General features: G+C 41.5%; 1 protein-coding gene across 2 annotated transcripts in view; it reads right to left on the bottom strand.

Moving 5' to 3' along the window:
• Positions 1–12,545: 12,545 nt before the first annotated feature.
• Positions 12,546–22,418, bottom strand: part of Pax3 (paired box 3) — a 94,154-nt gene continuing 84,281 nt past the window's right edge. For both annotated transcript variants that reach the window (XM_050161064.1, XM_050161065.1), the window contains exons 8-9: positions 13,071–13,317; positions 12,546–12,580 (exon numbers count right to left, since the gene is read on the bottom strand). In XM_050161064.1, the coding sequence (XP_050017021.1) occupies positions 12,546–12,580; positions 13,071–13,317 (282 nt within the window). The remainder of the gene's footprint in view (positions 12,581–13,070; positions 13,318–22,418) is intronic.

The following is a 22,418-nucleotide window of genomic DNA, read 5'->3' as shown; positions in this document are numbered from 1 at the left end:
TTGGTGCAGTTTGGCCATCCCTTTCCACCATCATCAGGACTTCCCTCCATCCCCACCCCTCCCCCATTCCCTCTTCTACAGTGGAAGTGGGGCTAGGGGTAATGCTGAGACTGAGCAATTGCAGCAGGCAGGAGCTGTCCTCAAAACTGACTCGGCATCCTATTAAAGCAGTAAGTGATGGTACACAGTCCCTCAGGAAACTCACAAAGCCAGCTTCTTTTGGTAGCATAAGGAGGTGAAGTCCAGACAACAGCAAGCACTTGTTTAGAGCTGACTGGAGAGAGATACAGTCTAACAAAAGCATGGTTTCATAAAGAGGACGCCAATATGAAAATCTGTGGAAACATTGTGCTGTGGTCAAATCTCAGGATGTCATTCCTTTCTAGCAGTCAGTGTGAGATGAAGACAGAGAAGGAAAGAGAGAAATGGCTGAAATGGGAGCCTAAGCAAAATGCACATTTATACACAGATGGTAGGGTGTGTGTGTGTGTGTGTGTGTGTGTGTGTGTGTGTGTGTGTACACGCGTGCACACTCTTTTGCACATGTTGGGTTTCAGGTTCAAGAAATTCCTGCTCCCTGTTTTAGACATTGTGAACAGAACACAGTTTTGAGCAACTGGAAGAAACACAACACATAATAAACCTATTAATTTAGATTAAATTGTGAAAGCCACCAAACTATTAAAAATTATGGTGGGTACATTAAGAAATGAAATAGTGTGATCCAAGAACACAGTCATAGGAAGCAATTTTGCTCCTTTCTACAACAAAACAAAACACCTGAAGTGTGAGCTTGGGAAATGGATCAGTAGGTAAAGTACTCACTGTGCGAGCATGAAGGTCCAACTTCAACTTCCAAGAACCCACTAAAAAGTTAAGTGAGATGAGACATTCGATGTCTATAGTTCTAGCACTGGGGAGGCAGACACAAGTAGATCCCTGGAACTCATTGGCCAACCAGTCTAGCCAAACAGTGAGCTCCAGATTCAGTGGGAGACCCTGCCTCGAAGAATAAAGTGGAGAGTTACTGAAGAAGACATTGACCCCTGGATTCTGCATACATGTGCTGGTACACATGCTTATACAAAAGCATGTATGTCCATGAACATGTACACACACTCCTGAAAACGTGAGTACTTTGTCAAAGAATGAAAAGAAAAACCCTTTTGGTGTCCATTACAAGAGTAGAATAACATTTGCTATGTTTTCCCCAAAGTAAGATGATCATCATTGGTTAGTTTTAGTTTTAGTTTTGGCATTTCTGAGAGAGGGTCTCACTGTGTAGACCTGACTGACTTGGAACTCTCTAGTAGGTCAGGCTGGCCTCACTCATGCAGCAGGCCCTCCCTAAGTTTGTTCTTCCTCATGCTGGATTCTACACATGAGTGGTCATTGTTTTCTTATAATTAAAATAAAATCAAATTGAAAGATATTTTATAAAGAAATAAATCTTAATATCAAATATGAAGTAATTTAGTGATATGGGAGTCCCCTCTGTGTGCTGTGATTACCATTAATAAATAAAAAAAACTGCTTTGGACCTATAGCAAGGCAGAACTTAGGTAGGCAGGAAAAGCTAGGCTGAATGCTGGGAGAAAGCAGGCAGAGTCATATAGATGCTATGGAGTTACCCCCAGAGTCAGACATGCCGCAACTTTGCCAGTAAGCCACTGCCACATGACGATACACAGATTACTAGAAATGGGATAAATTAAGATGTAAGAGTTAACCCATAAGAAGCTAGAGCTAATGTGCCAAGCAATGATTTAATTAATACAGCTTTTGTGTGATTATTTCGGATGAAAGCTAGCCAGGTGGCCAGAAAGAACAAGTGGGCCTCCTCCCTCCAACAATTTAAGCTACCAATTAGGGATGCATTGGTAAGTAGAAGTGTCTCTATGCCTTTATGGATAGATACACACTCCTCTGGAATATAATTATTATGCAGCTTCATTTATTAGTGATTGCTTTTGTGATGTTTACAAACTTGATTTTATTAAACAGTCTCAGTATTTCATATATAATCATGTTTCACTGCATTTATTTTTAGTGAGTCCTTTCTTCATTGTTAGTACAAAAGTAGACTAAAATTTAGCTTTCATCAAATGGTCTTACAAATTATATTATAAATTCTTTCATAGATCAGAGCTGTTTAAATATAGGAATTATGATTTTTTTTCCTCTCCCCAACATCTGGAACCTAAAACAGATGTAGTGAATTAACCAAGGTCCTAAATAAATGCCTTTTGTGCTTTTTTTCAATTTTAAGAGAAAATTTATATCACAATATCAGAAAGTCTTAAAAAACTAAAGCACATAGCACAGGACTTAGTGTCTAGATGGGTTGCAATTGGAAAAAAAAATACTATCTACTATAGTGAAGGTATACTATGCCATGTCTGAGGTTCTCTCTCATGGGTATAGCCTTTTTATAATGTTTATACATGTTTGTGGGTGTGATTGCAGTTATATAGGTCATGGAAATAGAAATGAAACCATGAGCAGAAAAGGGTATTAGAAAACATGCAATGTGAATATGAAAGTGAAACACAGGCTACGTGGTTGAAGGCCATGGGGGGCAGGGGGATGGGGAGAAGAGTCATCCAAAACCAGGGCACATTTAAAAATCCCATGACGAAACCTAAGCCCAAATATTTCCTATGCTAATCAAAAGAACAAATAAATAATAAGTTTTAAATAATTACACATGGGTTGCACAATAGCCAAACGTAAACGGCAACAATTTGACTCCATTGAAGAAATAATTCCAGCAATTTGACAATTACCATAATGAAACTGAAAATGAATAGATTTGGAGAAAGAGGAGCAAACACATTCAGACTACAAAGTGGAAGACTTCAGTCTAAGACCAGACCCTTCCCCTTTCCTTCTCCACTCTCTACAAAGGATATTGCTATGGGGTATGTTTGATTCTTGTGCTTTCTAGTTCTAATCAGATTCAGCCAATAAAGACCCTAGCAAAAGAGGGCAGGAGCTTTTGGTGGGTATTTCTTTCCCCTAGATCCCTCCTTCTCCTCCTCCTCTTCATCTTCTTTCTCCTCTTCCTTTCAATGTTGTGAAATTATGATAGTGGATGTTTGGTCTGCCTATAGGTCTGTACAACAGAAGAGGGCATCAGATTCCATGAGCCTACAGTTATAGACAGTTACAAGTGCTAGGAATTGAACCCAGGACCTCTTTTTAGAAGTGCTCTTGACTGCTGAGCCCTCTTTTCAGCCCCTGAATTCCTCTTCTTGAGGCCTTCTTGAGAAGTCAGCATCCTTCCTTTAGAGATGACTGCTTCCTCTCTCCATCCCTCCCTCCTTTGCTTACCATGCCTAGGTAAAGTCACTCTCCTATTGTGACTAGGTTGCTACACAACCCTGTATGATTCCCCTGTACTTCTTCAAATGTGTGAAAAATCCCTTTATTTATTGAGATGCCCAATTCAAGTTTTTTGCCAAAATCTGTATTTTTTAGTTGACTCTAACTAATAGCCATAGTTCCCAGATTCAAATATGTCCGCAGGGCTCTCAGCTTACACTTGTGTTTCTAGAAATGGATTAGCCCCGCCCCCCATGAACAGATACCTACTCTTCTATGGATGTCTACACTTTCAAGCCCATACAGGAGGGACTGACATCTTCAAAGTTAATATAATCTGAACTATGAACACCTAAAGAAGAAATAAAGCTTTCAATAACCAAAGCTGCATCTTGTCATCTCTATTTACAAATGCAAGCTCTTGAATGTCCTCTTCTGTTATACAACCTAGGGACTATATGCAGAGACTGCTTGTTCATTTCCTGGCTGCCCAGATCCAAATAATCACGCAAAAAACTATATTAAATGCAATACTCTTTGGACAATAGCTTAAGCATATTTCTAGCTAGCTCTTACATCTTAAATTAACCCATTTCTATTATTTTATATTTTATCATGATGCTCATGGTTTACCAGCAAGGTTCAGGCATATCTTTCTCCTTCAGCGGCTACAGTGTCTCATTGACTCCACCTACTTTCTCTCTACATCTCTGTTTGGATTTCCTACTTGCCTTTACTCTGTTAAGCTACTGGCCAAAAGAAGGTTCTTTATTAACCAATGGCAATAAAACATAATCACAGCATGCAGAGGGGAATCTTACATCACCTCCCTTTTTTTTGTCTAAATAAAAAGGAAGGTTTTAACTTTAACATAGCAAAATTACATATAATAAAACAGGTACCAAGCAAGAATTATAGTTGAAATATTTATATCTACTTTATTTTTTATCATAACTAAGGAAAACTATAACTATCTATTCTTTAACTCCTTTAATCTGTGACTGTCTATACTCTCTTTAAAGACTTTGTTTTTTTCAAATGATTTACTTCCTTTTATAACTCTCTATACTCTTTTTCCTCTCTTTCCCAAGCCCACATACATTTTTTAAACATACTGTGTCTCATTTAGAGGTCTTTTATGTCTGAATCTGTCCTAGTGTGTATCTGAAATGCTTTTCTGACAAAACAATTTTAAAATGTTAAGCAGTGCGGCCACTGCAGCCCTGGATGCTGGCTCTGCCTCTCTCAGCCTTTTAACATGGCTGAGGTAATTCATTGCCAGCTCTGGGACTACTGGGAGAGAGCTACCCTCATCATCTCAACTCTGGGTCACACTGCGCATCATATAAACCCTTTTTATCTGAGAAAAAGTTAAATCTGCCATGCAGCACACTGTGCAACCTGGAAATCTCTCTGTTTATGGCAGTGAGAATTCACCATGCTCTTCTGTCTATGCATGCCTAGCAGACCCAATCCAGCCACTTTTCCAGGCCAGGGTGCTGAACAGCAGGCATACTCTTAGTTCCTTTCCTCCTAACCCCAAGTAGGCATACAAGTACCCAGACCAAATATGTGTGACTTGCCACGCAGGTTAGTCCCAGTCAGTCAGGTGCCATTCTGTAGACGGAGGCTGCTTGTGCTCATTCCCCGACTGCCCAGAACCAAAATAATCACACAGAAACTATATTAATTGCAATATTGTTTGGCCAATAGCTTAGGCATATTTCTAGCTAGCTCTTACATCTTAAATTAACCCATTTCTATTATTTTATATTTTACCACAATGCACATGGTTTACTGGTAAGGTTCCAGTGAATCTGTCTCCTGTGGTGGCTACATGGAGTCTTGTCAACCCCACCTACTCTCTCTCTACATCTCTGTTTGAATTTTTCTGCCTGGTTTTACTTTGCTAAGCCACTGGCTGAAAGCAGTTTCTTTAATAACCAGTGGCAATAAAACATAATCAAATATACAGAGGGGAATCCCACATCAAGGGACTGCTAGCTTGTGTGTGCAGTGAGAACTTTCACAGTATGATCCAGAGAAGAATGTAAAGTTGGACAAAATGAGGGGGGGTAGGGAGAGAGGAAGGAAGGAAGGAAGGAAGGAAGGAAGGAAGGAAGGAAGGAAGGAAGGAAGAAGGAAAGAAAAAAAACAGACAAACTTTCCCTTAACACAGCAAGATCAAGTTATAAAGGTTGACTGGCAAGTCTCCAATAACTAGATAATTGGTAAGAATAGCTTATAGGCTTATACCGGTCAGTCTGAAGCAAGAGGTGAGGAAGGACACTGCCCTGTTCAGTGTAAATGCCAGGGGCAGAATGGTGCAGCTTGGAGACCTCCAGCAAAGTCCTTCATCAGTGAAAGCAGCTGGCCAGTGAGCTGCTATTACATCACAGCTTAGGACGGCAATAATGACAGCACGTACATGGATATTCCTTCCTCCTGTCTCACTGTCTGCCCTTGAGATCAACGTGGTCGGTAGGAAAGAGGCACCCCACTTTACCTCATCTGAGATCCTCAGAGTCTGAGCCACTCTGGATTTTCATGGCACTCGGGTTATAGACTCCTCTTCCTACTGAGTGGAAGGCTCAGCTACTTACTGTCTGATTTCCCTGACTTCTTTTGTCTGGAGATGTAGAAACTGGCTTGATATAAAAACAGAACCTGCCCTTTGTCACCTCACCTGCCCAAGTTCTTTCTGATTTACTCTTAGAGATCCAGCCTCGAGCTGGTTTCTCTGAAAGGCAATCTAGGGTCTGGAGGAGTTTTAGATTCTCCTTGGCTCCCCATATAAGCTATTGCTTATTTATTACTTTTTGTCCCGACTATTTTTGCTGACCTGGCTCATTCTACCCTGAAGTCTTCTAACAGCAGGAACTTTCTTGTTTGTATTTGAGCCCCATCCTCCAGCATTGACTAGGAGCTCAGTAAACATACAATGCACTGATCAACAATTGGGAAATAGAAAACACTGTCGGTCTCCCAAGACACTCAAATAGTAAAATGACCCAGCATGGGTAGGATCCTTTCTGAGGCTCAGATATTGCATGAGTGCTGGGCTACATGACATTGGGGAGCCAGATGAACAGTACAATTGTGTGCTCAGAGTTCTCCAGAACCTACTGAATAGGATGCCCCACACCTCGTGGAGAAGAAGCCAAGCAGAATTCACATCTAAAGAATAAGCCTTGCAAGCCTCCTGTTGAAGAGACTGAGCTGGGAAGGCACAGCACCAAAGAGATTGGCTCCTTCGGCCATCCAGCTCTATTCAGGCACCATCACTGGACCATTTGAATCTCCAGATTCTGCTCTCTGACTTAAAAGAAGAAATGAGGATAAGGGCCCAATGGGAAAGGTAAGACTCATGTATCTCCATATTCCAAAGTGACTTCCTCATATCAGGTGTGTCAGGGTAAATGTACCTGATCAGGTACATCAGGCAAGGATTCAGGGTTTCACTGTGGTCAAAGATGAATCTTAGGACAGCTCTCTCTGTATCCCTGTCTCTCTGACTCTCTCTCTCTCTCTCTCTCTCTCTCTCTCTCTCTCTCTCTCTCTCTCTGTGTGTGTGTGTGTGTGTGTGTGTGTATGTGTGTATATTTCAATTCCACAGATTACTATACCACCATGTTGGAACAGAACCACTTTTCTAAATAATAAACCAACTGAACCAACAGACTCTTTCCTCTTAAACTCTAAACCTCCCAGTGGAAAATTAACAATTTCCCACCTAGAACCCTCAATGGCCATCAGAAACGCTACAAGATGGAATTTACTGACTCATTAGACATCCTGTCTTCTTCTGTTTCCCTTGGCCTTTGTACCAATCCAACCTTGAGCCTTTGGTCCTGCATGAGCTGAGTGTCCCCTTGTCTAGAGGTTGAGTAGAGACAGAACAGAAGAGTCACTCTTCGTTACTCATTTATTCATTCAACAAGTAGGTTTGGGGTGCCTGTTATGGGTGAGACTTGGTGCTGAGCTCCTGGGATGCAGTGCTCAACAATATTCAGAGGGCTCAGTAGAAAAGGTAAGTGTGCCTTAGATCCCCACTGTTCAGGGAAAAGTCCCAGACAAACCCTATCTCTCCCATCTCCCTCTTGCTTCTCATCCAACGCTAACCTTCATGTCCCTCAATGCTTGTCTACAATTAGAGTCTGTCATAAACACTGCCTCCTGACACTGATGTGGGATTCCCTTCTGTATGTTGTGAATATCTCATATTTCCATCGGCTAATAAAGAAACTGATTTGGCCAATAGCCAGGCAGAATAGAGCCATACAGGAAATTCAAGCAGAAATACAGGGAGAAAAAAGGTGGGGTCGAGGGAGATGTGCCAGCAGCTGTCAGAAAAGCAAGGTGTGAGGTAACAAGTCACAAGCCTCGTTGTAAAATATGAAATAATAGAAATGGGTTAAGTAGTGAGAGCTAGTTAATAATAAGCCTGAGCTAACAGGTCAAACAGTGGCCATTAATATTAATCCTCATAGTGGTTATCTGGAAAATGGCGGGCAGGAGAGTAACCTCCAGTTATACACCACTAGTGCATTTTTCTTGTGTGATGTTAACTATGTTTGATTGATAGTTGAATAACAAAAACATTCACTCATAATAACTGAGGCCCAAGTCTTTATCCCCAGAGTCAGTATCCTTTTATAGACCCTGTTTCTGGTCCTATGTACTGATTTTGACTCTAACTGATGCAGTGTGAGAACAGATTCTTCTATGCCTTATCCACACAGATCACTCATTCACCCATCTTCTCTGCCATTTCTAAACTCACAACCATGAACCATAACCTTGTTTCTGTATGCCAGCATAAATAGGCATCCCTTTCAACTGTGCTTAAATATTCATGTGTGAATGCATGTGTGTGTGTGTGTTTAAGTACAACTCCAGATTTTGTTAATTAGAGGAATAATATATTTTTAAAATATTGTGTCTACTCTTTGTGAAACTGCTTATGAATTGCTCATCAAGCCGACCACAGAATGACCACAATTTGACAATCTTTATGTCTGAATTGTAGTATTCACTTTTAGCTTTTTAAAGGCATGTGTGTGGTGATGTGATCCAGGGGCAACTTCACAAATAAGCAGGGTCAAACTTGGTTAACGTCAGGGGTTCAGAGCCCTCTCTGTGGACTTGTCCCAAAATAAGAAGAGTAGGGACTCCAACCCAGGGGAGAAGTCAGGTGTTCGTTTGCCAGGAGATTGATTAGATGAAAACAAAAATCAGAGGAAGAAAGATCTATAGCGACTTTGAACATGAGAGCTGCCAGCAGAGAACCTCGAAGACATTCAGAAATAAGAGAAGGGCAGAAAGAAATATATCAGAGAGAGGGCTGGGCCACACATGGCAGGTCCTTAGGTCAGGAGGCACTGGGAAGAGCAGCTTCTGTTGTGAAATCCGAGTCCTGGCAGCACGTCTCTTGTGCATTGAGAATGAGTTGCTTTTTTTTTTTTTTTTTTCGATGCCTGTTTTTAACTTGGGTTTTGGCACAAGAGTAGGTTGACGTAATGAAACGGGTATTGGAGGCAGCATTTGGCGAAATAAAATTACATGGCTTATACTGCGATATTGGGTAGACACTGAGCTGTGTCTGCTGTTCTTTGGTGTTGGCCCAACTACTTAACAACTCTGGGCATGGGTCCACTCATCTGTAAAGTAGGGCTAATGATGTCTATTTCACAGAATTTCTGTGAGAAATGATAAAATCTAAGCAGTCCATGACAATTACTTTCCTTTCCTATGACGGTGTTATTTTTTGAAAAGATAATTGTCAGGACAAAAAGATCAGAGGGACAAGTGGAAGTTAAAAAGAGAATAGGAATTTTTTTAGTTTTAAAACTTTTACCCACCATATAACAAATCTTTAGGATGCTTAAAATCCTGCATGTTTTAGGTCAGTTGACTCACAGAACTTTCTGCAACAAAGTTCCAAAATGTTCTATAGCAATGCTACGCAATACAGCAATTTCTGGCCATATATGACTGCTGTACATATAAAATGACATCACATGAGACATTAGGAGGAATAATTTAATAAAAAAGCTTCCATGGATATTGTGCTTGATTCCCTCATAATAACAATTGTCAGAATGTGTTGAAGCAACACATTCACTGAGACACATCTGCTCTCGGAAGCACCAATTACTTCAACAGGATGATGGGTATCAAAGAGGCTCCTTATAGAATTTGTTAGCCATTTGGGCAAGACACTACACTTGCCTGGACTGCTTGATACTATGCTGTATGAACTGGACATGCAGGACCCACAGAATAATGACTGCTGTACTTAACCTAAGGTGAGACAGTCCTTCAGGTTTCCTGCTTTGTGAAGGAGTCTGCTAAACAGTCTGCAGGACACAGAAGAAAGCAACTAATGGACTTTGCCATTATGGGGTAGAAGAGATCTTCAAATTTCCTGCTTCATGGAAAAGTCTACTGGATACTATGTGTCTGTGGGCTGAAGATTGGATGCCCCAATAATACAAAGGAACTTTGGGTGACTGTCCAGGTGGCAAGATTTCTCTGTTAATTCTAGATTTTTGGAGGTTGCTTACAATGCACTTCCTGTTTACTTACGTAATATTATATCCTTCTGGAGTCTTTGATGTAGTTGAAGAATAGATAGTTATAGTTTTCCTTAGTTATGATAAGATAAAGTAGATATAATTATTTCAACTGTAATTTTTGCTTGATACCTGCTTTTTTAGATGTAATTTTACTATGTTAAATTTAAAAACCTTTTTTATTTAGACAGAAAAGGAGATATGATATGGGAAGTCCTTCTGTATAAGTGTTCCTTTTATTGGTTAGTGAATAAAACTGTTTTCGGCCAATGGCTTAACAGAGTAGTAGAGCCAGGTGGGAAACCCAAACAGAGATGTAGAGAGAGAGTGAACAGAGTCAGGGAGAAGCCATGTAGTGGCCAGAGGAGACAGATACCTCCACTGCAGCCCGCAAAAACCTTGCTGGTAGGCCACAACCTCGTGGTGATGCACAGATTAATGGAGATGGGTTACTTTAGGACATAAGAGCTAGCTAGATATATGCTTAAGCTATTGGCCAAACAGTATTGCAAATAATACGGTTATTTCGGGTCTGAGCAGCTGGGATCAAACGAGCAGCCTCCAACTACAATTCACACCTCTGCCTCAACACTTTGTCTCGTCACAATAGCAGCGTCTAGTATTATGCCTGACATATCTAGAGTGTTATGAACTAAGTGTGAGAAAAAGTGAGGAAGGGAGGAAGGAGGGAAAATGCTAAGGAAGGAGAAGGGAAGGGAAACAATGAAATAGGCAGTACCATTTCATTCTAAGGCTGAAAGGAGCTGCTAAAAGTCTTTTAAATAAAATGTTCAATGCAGAGGAATTTGGGGGATAGAACCTGGTGCAATGGGGGACATACTTCCAAATGATACCAAAGGGATTTGACATCTCTGAGAGAGCCAAAGAGAGTAGACAGGAGAGGGGTAGGTTCAAGATTCCACATCCCTGACATTGTAAAATAGGTCCTGCAGAATATGTTGAAGCCAGCATCTTGTGTTTATATGGAACTCTTTTGTCCATGTCACAGTCCCATGTGCAAGGGACCAGCAGGAGGATTGCTCTGTGGTACTTCCCTTGGTCACCTTGTTATTCATTCTATAGTCACCAGCCCCCCCCAAAAAAAAAGAACAATGTTGGGGTTATTTTCATTGACTGTTTATTCATTATAAATAGTAAATATTTACTGCACTTTTTACATGAAAGACATTTTTACAACACATCATTGTTGGTTGAGGCTGCAACACAAAGATACTATGTCTCCTGTTCCATCACCCTTGCCCAACGTATAAAATAACTCAGTTCTATATCTAGTCCCACTAACATACTACCTCATTGTTCTTAAGTCTAAAGGGAATGTATTTGTGCCTACCTCATTCGTGGTTCCAAGAACAGAAAGAAATAAATAACAGCACCTCCCACCTTCTTCCTCTTATCGTTTCCAAACACAGATTTATTGACATCCTAAATGTCACCACATAAATGTATGTAAACCTCTGTTCCCTATCATCCTTTAAGATTGGGTATCGTTGTATAATTTAAAAGCACATGAGAGCCACATGGGCATTTCTGTTCTTGCCCTGCCTTTCGTAGAAAAGAGACGAATGTAAACGGCATCACTGTGGGAAGCTTAATTCTCGGACATGGTCTTTGAGCAAAAGGAGCAAGCAGGTCGGGGCATTGGCGGTTTGGCAAAGAGCAAACATCACTGCATTCTACCACAATGAGTTACAGGCTGCAAAAATAAAAACACCTGCAAAAATAGAGTTCTGATTTCATTTCTATCACCTTGGCCACGGCCAAAGTGTCTGTGAGGTACACAGTATTGCACGCTGAGAAGCAGATACGTGATAGATGTCACTTCCTCTCCATCTTGCCTTTCCCCCCACCCAGCCAGACTGGATCCCGATGACTGCATCTTGGGAATGAAACACCATCAATCTATCCCCACAGCAGAACACACTTATTCTCATTATCCTACATCCTTTTATGAGACATATCTGGGACACTGATTAACAACTATATTACAAATGAGAGAATGGCAATAATTTATCAGGGAGATCCTTCAGCTCTAGTCTAGCTTCCTAGGAAATGGTGGTGTTGATTTTTCTATCAGTTTCCAGTGTGTCGAAGTCAAGGATTCTCCCATTCCCGATTCCTTACGTAAGCAGTATGAGTGTCAGAAACCTGGTCAGCCTTGGTCATCAAACCTGTTCTATTTCAAGAATTCAACTATGATATATGAGAACATTCTGCTTGCTCAGACCAGTTCACGTTACTCTCTCTGTCACACACACACACACACACACACACACACACACACACACACACACGGAATGTTTTAGCTTCTTGATCAACAACAAGGAGTTGGGGACATTTAGCCATGTAGCCAGTCACTGGCTTAAAACGATGCATTTCCTAGCTGTGTGTCTTCCTCATCTCTACTGCCATGTTTCCAATGTGTTCCAAGCATCTGAAACCGACTACTGAAGAAAGAAAATCAATCACTTTCTTTTGTCTCCACCTCCCCCAAAGGCTGATTTTTTTTTATTTTATTTATTTTTGTTTGTTTGTTTTTTTGTGTTTTTTTTTTTTCTGAGAAGATTCTTCATGTCTAGTCTGTGGAGGCCGGAAACAGGGCCAGCTTTGCTCCAATGAACAGCTCACTTACGCAATATCTGGCTTGAGATAATGAAAGGCACCTGTAAGGAAACACACGCAGCTTTTTAGGTCACGCTGGGACAATTCACAGTTAGGGGCAAGATCAGCTACAGGCTGACAATGTCATATTTAATACCACGGTATCAAAGGATGGAGACTAATATTTTTATTCCTGAGACAAGTTTGACACGACTCTGTGTCCTGGGCTTATCCCCACATGATCCTGGCGCTGACCTCATTAAGAACATGTGTTTCTAATGCCAGAGGTTATTTCATTTTGGTCCACCTCTGTGTTTTGCCTACTGACAATCCAGCTTTATGTCCCAGCAATTAATAACTGCAAGATGTTGTTGACATCAGTTAAGAAAATAATTACACAAGGGAGCCCGTGCTGGAGCAATCAGCCGGCTTTGCCACCAGACTGATAGTGGGATGAAAGACTTAACCATGCGTCCAGTTCCCCTTTCTCAGACAAGAGGTGATCTGCCTCCCTTCCAGGAGGAATTACCCCCTAGAACGTCCAAGGCTTACTTTGTCCATACTGCCCATACTGGTAGCCTGTGACAGGGTCCATACTGTAGCCTGTGGTGCTATAGGTTGGGGGACAGTAGGGCTGAGATGTGGGCAGACTGTCCACATTCTTCATATGTTCCAGTCTCTGACTGCAGCTGGCTGACACCGTGGTCGTGGGTTCCAGGCCCCCAGTGAGAGGGGAGAGAGCATAGTCGGTCTGAGGCTGGTGCGGTACCCCGCCGTGGTTGGTCAGAAGTCCCATTACCTGCAATAACAGGCAGATTGGAAGAAGTTAAAGTGTGGGCAGAAACAGATGGCGGCCCAGACCCATCGAAAGATCTTGAGAGGCCAACTTTTATGACTTCAGAAATCTGTTGAGGAACCGTTCTGAGGACTTTGACCTCGATTCAAAGTGGCAGCCACATGACCTCACCCAATGATAACATCTGACTGCAGTTTCAGAAAAAGGAAGGGGAGGGAGAAGGACAAGAAGGAAGGAGTGGAGGAAGACAGAGAAAAAGAGATTATACCACGTCCGTCCACTGTGATAACATCAGACTGGAATTTCAAAGAAAAGGAAAGACGCAAATGACAGAGAGTCAGAGACATTAGATCAGTCTATACAGACAAACTCCTAATATCGTACATCTGGACACCCAAGTGATTGTGTGTGTGTGCACTGTATGTTTGTGTGTTCATTTCTGTATGTATGTGTGCATGTGTGCTTCTGGGGATTGGACTCAGCGACTTATACATGCTAACTACTCTATCATGCAGTTTTAATCCCAGCCAGGCAATTAAAAAGTCACTTGCACATACACTTGTGTGTGTGCCTGCACATATGTGTGCTGTATATGTATGTATTAATAGGTGTGTTTGTGTATGTGTACATGTATATGTGTGTGCAAATATGTGCTTATGTACGTGCATATGTGGTCGTGTGTTATATATACATGTGTTATATATACATATATGTGTGTACATATATTTATATATTTGTGTTCATGTGTATATGTGTGTGCATATAGGTGTGCATCTATATATGTATATGTGTACATGTGCATGCACATATATGTGTGTATGTGTGTTTGCACATATATGTGTGTGTTCATGTGTATGTGTGTGCGTGCACATATGTATAATATCTGTGTGTGTGTGCGTTTGTGTGTGTGTGTGAATTAGAAGTTGGGGCTGAAGATGTACTTCTACGGCAAAGTGCTTTCCTGACATGGAGAAATCCCTGAGTTTGAACATCCCCCCCACACACACACACACACCCACGCTGGAGTCAAGTTTTTGTGTATGTATCCTGAGACATCACCATGTTGCCTCTCCAAACAGCTTCTTTGGTCCATGGGTGAGCAACTAGAAGTCACTCCCCTGCCCCAGCGTTCCCTTGTGCTTCCCTCATCATATCTACACTACAGTCTCACTTTCCCACGTTGATTTGTGAGACAAGTCAAACGAGAGCTGCGACGCTTGCTGCGTTCCTGCCCAGCACTTCCCGGAACCAGGGGCATTAAACAAAAGGTCAAGGATTCTTCAGGCAGGCATGGTGGCTAAGGACCACAGTCCAAGCCCTCAGAAGTGGAGGCAGGAGGATTGTCCTGAGTTGGAGACTGACCTGTTCTGTAACGTGAGACCTTGTCTCAAAAAGCCCAAGCAAATCTGAAGATTCTCCTAGCACTTACGTCTAACAGCTGTTCATTTCTTCCTCCACAGAGTCACAGTTTACAGATAAGTGTTGTGGTTTTGTTTTTGCTTGTTTTTAAAGACACACGGGGGGGGGGGGGGGTTNCAGCTCTAAATGACTCCAGAGACCGGCACCTTAAGAAGCAGTAATCACAGAACAGAAACAATCAGATCAGACCCAGGAAGTGTTTCCCAAACTCATAGCACATTACCCTCACAACCCTTTCATCATGAAATGGCAGTGGGCAATTAATTCAAAACTAGAAAACATCCACATAAGAGAGAAAGTGACTTTTCTCAAAAAAAGCAACTGCGGAAGAAATCTACCAGTGGGTGAAGAATCCTCCCCCCAAAAAAGGTCCTACTAAGAACGATTAGAAATGAGGCACACGGTAGCTGCTCAACCGTCTGTCAAGGTCTTGACGAAATAAAAACCAACCCAGACCACAGTCCTCTGTGCTAAGCATAAAGTTAGGTTTACAGGCAGCCAATCTGGGCAACAGACTCCCGGGTCAGAGGCCTGTATCGCAGTGATGTAGGAAGGCAGTCATACACTCCACAGAGCCTTCCTACTCCAGTTAGAAGACAAGGTCCCATAACTTCATTTGGGGAGAGTTTGCATAACCTTAGAAGTAAACAAAATCTTGATAAAGTTTTAAACTGACCCATCTTCAGGAAGCCTTTCTCCATCCAAAAGGCCACTCTCCTCCCTGTTCTCCTTTTAATTGCTGCTAGGAACTCATAGAAGGCAGGCAAGAGCAGGCAAAGCAGCACAGTAAGCTATATAATAAGTGTGCAAATAAAATAGAAAGTTTAATCATCAGGTAGCCAAGCATAGTTTTCTTGGAGATTGCAAGCAAGTGGCCTTAACAAAATGAAGAGTCAATCAATAGGTTCACAGCTACAGGAAGACAATCACTAAAACATGGCTTCTAGTGGGATCCTGCCCAACACTGTTGCAAACTTCATTTCATTTGAAATTTTCAAATGTAACTAAGATTGTATTTAAATTATTTCCTAGATGCCTTACACCTTCAGGACTCTCCCTCCTCTTCTTCCCCCTCCTTTTCTTCCTCCTCCTTTTCCTCCTTGTCCCCCTGTTCCTCTTACTCCTCCCCTCCCTCTCCTCCCCTTACTCCTCCCCTCCCCCTCCTCCCCTTCCCTCTCTTTCCTTTGAGCTTGTATAGATAATTGTACTGTGTGTGCCTGGAAAATTTGTCTCCTTTCATTGACACACTAATTTACAAAATACCTTATTTCAATTCAAATAAGGAGTGTCTATCTTTAAAGTCTTTAAAATATATTTATAGGTGGGTGTCGTGGACCCAAGTTTGTAACCCTAGCACTTGAGAGGTGGGGGCAGAAGAACCTGGAGTTTAAGGCTGTTCTCAGCCACACAGTGAGTTTGAGATCCATCTGGGATATGTGAAACTTGTCTCAAAGAAAGAGAGGTAGGCGCCTCTCGGTACTGAGCAAGCACAGTCCTTTCAGCTCAAGAAGTACATCTTGATGCGCTGGCCTGTTTAAAGGGGCAGACAGGACAAACAAAAAAGTGGGAACTGTGGTTTTCCTTATAAACGAGGATAATGGCACAGAAAAGGGTGGGGGAGGGACATGTATGTGCTGTAAATATGGTGTGAGTTAAACAAGCACACAGGGAAGGCAATTTTGACTCTATCCATCCCGGAAAGAAAATACCCATTGGTATTGGGTAAAAAGGAATCAAATCTTAAATGAACAGTGTGCTTCAGGAAGATATTTATCTAAAACTCAGTTCAGCATAGTGACTTTAAAGGAGACGTGGGATACTTAGATACAGTCACAGTTCCACAGCTGAGGCGCTTGTGGCTTTTCCATTTGCTATACAAATATACTTTTGTAATAAATATTTTCAAATCCCCTGCCACACATTTCTTGCTGTATAACTTTGAAGGAAACAGTAGTAACTTTTTCCAAAAGGAGGAGGAAACAAAATGGGAGGTTTTTCTTTTTCTTTTCTTTTGTTTGTTGTTTATTTGTTTGAGACAGGATCTCCATATATAGCCTGGCTGTCCTGAAATTCACTATGTAGACCAGGCTGGTCCCGAGCCTCTACCTTCCTCTGCCTCCCACATGTTTGGATTAAAGGCTTGACTACTCAGAGACTTAAACGATGGGAAACAGACATTAGCCAAAGGTTCAGCTTATGAGCCTGTTCATGCAGCAACTTTTTGCAGCATTTGTGTAACGGAGGAAAAAATAGAACAAAATTGGAAGAAGAGAAAATACAGCTGTATTCAGGACAACGGATAGATAGTCTTTAAGATCTTAAATATTTGCAAAGCGTAGAAGTACACACCTCTAATCCCTGTACTCTGGCGGCAGAGGCAAATAGATCTCTATGAGTTCAAGACCAGCCTAGTTTACATAGGGAGTTTCAGGAAGGCCAAGGCTACATAGAAAGAGATCTTGTCTTAAACAAACAAATGAAGAAACAATGACTGAAGTAATTGCTTCCCCCTTAGGAATGGCGTTAGCTCCACAACCCTGTGACCAATGTGAAGGAAGAAAGAGAACTTGAAACCCGTTGTCCCTGGTCCCTTTCATTTTCTGCTACAGCCCAACAGGGTGGCACTGGGACACAAATGTCTGTTCTCATGGTGATCCTCATATCTTAAGGACTAGAAAGCAGGGATCACTGGCAGGGGCCTAAAGTCCCAGCTCTCAGAAGGCTAAGGCAGGAAATTGAAAAATTAAAATCAGCCTGAGCTACATAGAGAAACCCATTCTCAAAAGAGGAGGAAGAAAACGAAGAGACAGAGGAGTGGAAGAGAAGGGAAGAAAGCCTAATAAATAATTATCATGTTATTTGTCTCAGTAGTTTGCATTGTGTGTGTGTGTGTTTTTGTTTTTTTTTTTTTTTTTTTTTGAGACAATTTCTCTGGGTAATCTTGGCTGTCCTGGAACTTGCTCTGTCGACCAGACTGGCCTCAAAATCACAAAGATTCGCCTGCTTCTGCCTCCTGAGTGTTAGGATTAAAGGCATGAGCCACCGCCACCCGATTGTCTCAATAATTCATATTGAAGAATGTGAATATGCCATTTTAATCACCTGTCATTTAAAAATTAAAAACGAAATCTGTGGGAGAAGTGCATATATCACTAGAAACGGCTTCACTTTCCCTTGACATAATTCAAAAACCTCAAATCTCTGTGGAAGGGTCCCGTTACACTTTTAAGTATGTTTCTTTAAGAGCTATTTTATGCTTCGTGTGGTTCAAAGGAAACTGTAGAAGCATCTTCTCATGAACAAGAAGTTAGTAAAGAAGCCTCCTCGCCCTCCCCCACATGGTCTTGGAATGCTGTGCACTCACCCTCGTCTCTCCCACCATGCTTTCCCTTCAGCAATTGGTTGTTCGAAGCCTGAAATAAAACCTTCACTTGTTGTAAAATGAATCCCTGGACTTCTCCTTTATACCATTAATAATCTATGTCTACTACCACACTAGCTTTTTAAAAAAAAAATGGGGGAGCACAATTGCTTTGTTTTCAAAAATAATTTCAAAGAAAAGGATTTCAAAGTGACTCCACTCTGCCTCCCAGATGCCGACCACATTTTTAGGAAATGGCAGGTAACTCAGGGAGATTAACAAGGAGGAAGAGAGGTTTTCTTAAATAAAGGTTTTCTCCTATTGGGAAAAGATGAGGGTCTCTTTGACTGTTTGGGAAATCTATATATACAAATGTGTGCGTGTGCATGTGCGTGTGTGTGTGTGTGAAAAGATGAGGGTCTCTTTGACTGTTTGGGAAATCTATATATACAAATGCGTGTGTGTGCATGTGTGTGTGTGTGTGTGTGTGTGTGTGTGTGTGTGTGTGAAAAGAGGAGGGTCTGACTGTTTGGGAAATCTATATATACAAATGCATGTGTGTGTGTGTGTGTGTGCGTGTGTGTGTGTGTGCACATGTGCATGCAAGAACATGCATAGGTATGGTGTGGGGTGTTGGGAGTAGGCCACATGGCTACGGAGACTAGAGGACAACTTTCAAGAGGCACTTATCTCCTTGCACCATGTCCTTCCTGGGGGTGGAACTTAGTCTCAGGTAGCAAGCGCCTTTACTCATTGAGCCATCCCACGGGCCCACGCCTCTTTTATTTTTAAGTCCAATTGCACAAAACGCTTAATCAAGGTATCTGAACAAAACACTCTATGAAGCACATTTCTGAATGCCCCTGCGGTGTTGCCTGGACTCTCCCTCTGCCCTGTGTTACAGGGTGGCTTTTACAAACAGACCCCAAACCTTGCCGCTCTGCGCTCACACTTCCTCCTCCCACTCTTCCATTGCTTATTAGAGACATTTTCTGAAGATCCCTTTCAGCTCAGTCTCAAGTTGCAGGATTCTGAATGGGTTGTTTACATCTTGATTGGGAGATTACATGGTTCAGGAGAGACCAACTCTTAGCAACTGCTTCATGCCACATTTCTCTTGAATTAATTTCCCTATTGTAAGATTAAATATAAGAGATTAAAAAAAAAAACTATGGGCCAAATTAAGGTTTACATTTAAAATGATGTGTCTGGAAAATATTTGCCTTGGCACAAACATCATGGCTTTGCTCAAAGCTTATCAGAAATCAAAATGACTCAGCAAATTAGGGGTGAGCATAGACACTTCTTTTTGCCTTAGGAGGAATCCGTGTTCCTGTCTTCATTCTCCTTGTTCTCAAGTAGTCAGATGTTCCTTTGATTTAGCATTTAACAACACACATTTAGTTAATTTTAAGAAAGCTTCAGTGACGTAGTTGTGTGTGACACACAGTGTTGTTCAGTTGTTGAGTTTGTTAATCCTCTACCCTTCCCTCCAGAAGCCTATTGACAACAAATTTATTTTAGATATGATTTATTTCCAAAATCAAACCAAAAAGAAAAAAATCAACTTTCTATTGAATACCAATGCAGGTTTCCTGGGGGTCCATTAACGGTTGAATCTTAACAAGTGTACCTTTGAGGCTGAAAAACCTCAATTTTAAAGGAGGCACTGCTTCTCTGAAAACATCTTCAGATTCAAATGCCTTAGGAATTATTCTGCAGTTGATTAGCATCTAAATAATTAGATTTGGGTCCTGTCTGTTTGAAATGCTGTAAGAAAAAGGGAAGTTGCCTACAGGCAGGAGTTTCCCTTGGGGTCTGTGTGGTGACCTTCTCACCCATCAAGAGTGTTAGGCAAAGGACCAGGTAAGCTTTTACATAACCAGAGAGAGAAATATGCATCCTGCCTAGCTAAGGAAGTCCCATTTTTCTTTTTTTTTTTTTTTAATTTTAGCTCACATGTTACAAGTAGCAATGCTTAATGCTGGGTGAAAAGGAGAATGAGTGCCAGACACGTGGGTCTCTCGTGCTACGCACACTTCCAAGTTACACTTGCAAAGTGCACAGTGAGAAGTAGCCTGACTGAACTCTAACTTCTGTCCTGAGACCGAGCACAGAGATTAAATCCAGTTTCTAAAGTCTTTCCAGTGTCTTTTTCTCAGTAGCGCTAAGTGATTAAGTTGACAGCCAAGCACTTTTTAGTGATTTTATCATCATCATCATCATTATCTTTGTTTTGTTGTTTTTATTTTGAAGAGCGAGGGATCAACTCCAAAGCCTCATATATGCTAGGCAAGCACTCAACCACTGAGCTACATCCTCAGTCAAGCAAATCTTTCTAAGGACTAATGAATGAAATATAAATCAAGGCAAATAGCCTAGAAATGCCAGCGTTGCGTACACACATATGTGCATGTGTGTGATTCTAGTTTACTTCTAATCAGTGATGAACTATTCTGTCATATCTACCTATCATCAAAAACTGAGCAAATAAATTCCATTAAGAAGTTCCGTCTACCCAGATGAAAAAGTCTGCTTGTTAAACACAACAGATCCCGGGCTATGTTGGACTCACCATGGACATAATAAAATTCTCATATGTTTTAATTCATTTACGCATGCCTGCATTTAATATGCTTTGGGACCATGTCTATAATTAATATGATTTATGAGAAAGGAATACTTCAATACTGGGGGATAAGACACATTTTTTTTCCTTCTATGAATGAAAAATATAATAAAATACCTCAAGAAAAAAAATTGTTGGCCCATAGCGTATTACGGGAAACTGAGAGAGTCCTGAGTAAACTTGGGAAGTTAATGATATCCTCTTATCTGACCCTGACACATTCGCAGCATGTAATTTACAGAAGCTCTGTCCAGGGAATCTTGACAAATGTTCCTGAGGATGTCAGGGCAATGTTCCATTCTAATGCAAAACAGATGTGGGTCAGGCAACCTCATTCATCACCTAACGCTGAGTCGCAAACTCTTTCCCCACGGAATGGCATTACCTGCTGTTGGCTCTTCTCATTTCAGGAACTTTCTCACAATCACAGTAGCCCTCTAAAGAGTGTGCCCTCAAACCCGTGACCACTTCAGCAACCTGTCTGAGAACAAGACTGTGGAAAATCAAACATACACCAGCTTTGGTCCGTGACTGCTTCAGGATATGTTTGCTAAACGCTAATTGACCCTTTGGGACTGAGGAGTCTAACTATAGAAAGGAAAGTCTCTATGCTTGGGCATCCTTCAGCGCTTTAATGAGATGGTATTTTGGAATTTCTCTCTAATTTCCTAAAAACTAAACGTGCATTTAAGGAAATGCAGAGCGGATCCACCCTGATAAGCATCTACCCAAGCAAACTTCACTTCGCCGAGCTCTAAGTGCATACATAGCTCAGTCTCAGACTCACAAATAGCTTCCAATAAACGGGAAACCCACACGGCCTCCTTGCAGTGAGTTTAACTCCGGCTTCCTGAAGAAAGGAAGTGGGATATGGTCATTCCCTTCTCCCTATACCCAGAGTTCCGATCAGATGGAAGATGGCTTGAAATCCAGCAGCTTTAACCGTGGGGCTCTGTTTAGATCAGGGAATTACACCCAGACCACAGCCAAGTGACTAGCAAGGACCTCTTTCTTCCTTCGTCTCTTTATCTGCCCTAACTAAATGTTAGCAGACAGTTTTTAGCCTTCTCTTTAAAATTAGCCATCCTCCCACACACCCCCAAGTTCTTAGAGGACCGAGACCATGTGGAGGCAGAGGACAGGGGACATATCTGACATTAACTAAAATCACTTATTCACCTGTGCAAAAGCCAACCATTTTAAAGATAAATGGACCGTGAGTTGGTCTCCACCTGTGTTATCAATCACCCATTACTTCCTAGGAAATGTTCCTTTAAACCTTGATAGTTGCTCTTCAACAAGTTATAAATATAGCCATGTAGCCTTCACAGAGGTGAAAATGAGAAATCCTGCCCGAGAGTTAGGGGAGAGTTGACCCTGAGGGTTGGGAGGGTGGTCCACAGAGGCACACAGCCTGGGGATCAGTTCCACAGCGGCCAGCCAAGCATGAATCTCAGAGCAGATTATACTAGGTTAACTAGAACTTTCTAAGTGCACGATGTTTCAATGACACATGAGCATTTTGTGAGAAGAAAAAAATAGAACCATTATTTCTGTAAAAGATACCTCTGTTAGTTCAGCACTAAGGACTGGCTATATAGTGTCTCGTGACCAAAAAAAAAAAAAAAACCTTCAGTCTAGAAATACCAACATGTGATTCCACAAAGCACACTGTATATGAATGTGCATATGAAT

Source organism: Alexandromys fortis, unplaced genomic scaffold (genome assembly GCF_014885135.2).
Source record: "Alexandromys fortis isolate MF-2015 unplaced genomic scaffold, M_Fortis_MF-2015_v1.1 scaffold_98, whole genome shotgun sequence".
Lineage (NCBI taxonomy): Eukaryota > Metazoa > Chordata > Mammalia > Rodentia > Cricetidae > Alexandromys > Alexandromys fortis.
This window is presented reverse-complemented; position numbering and strand designations above follow the sequence as displayed.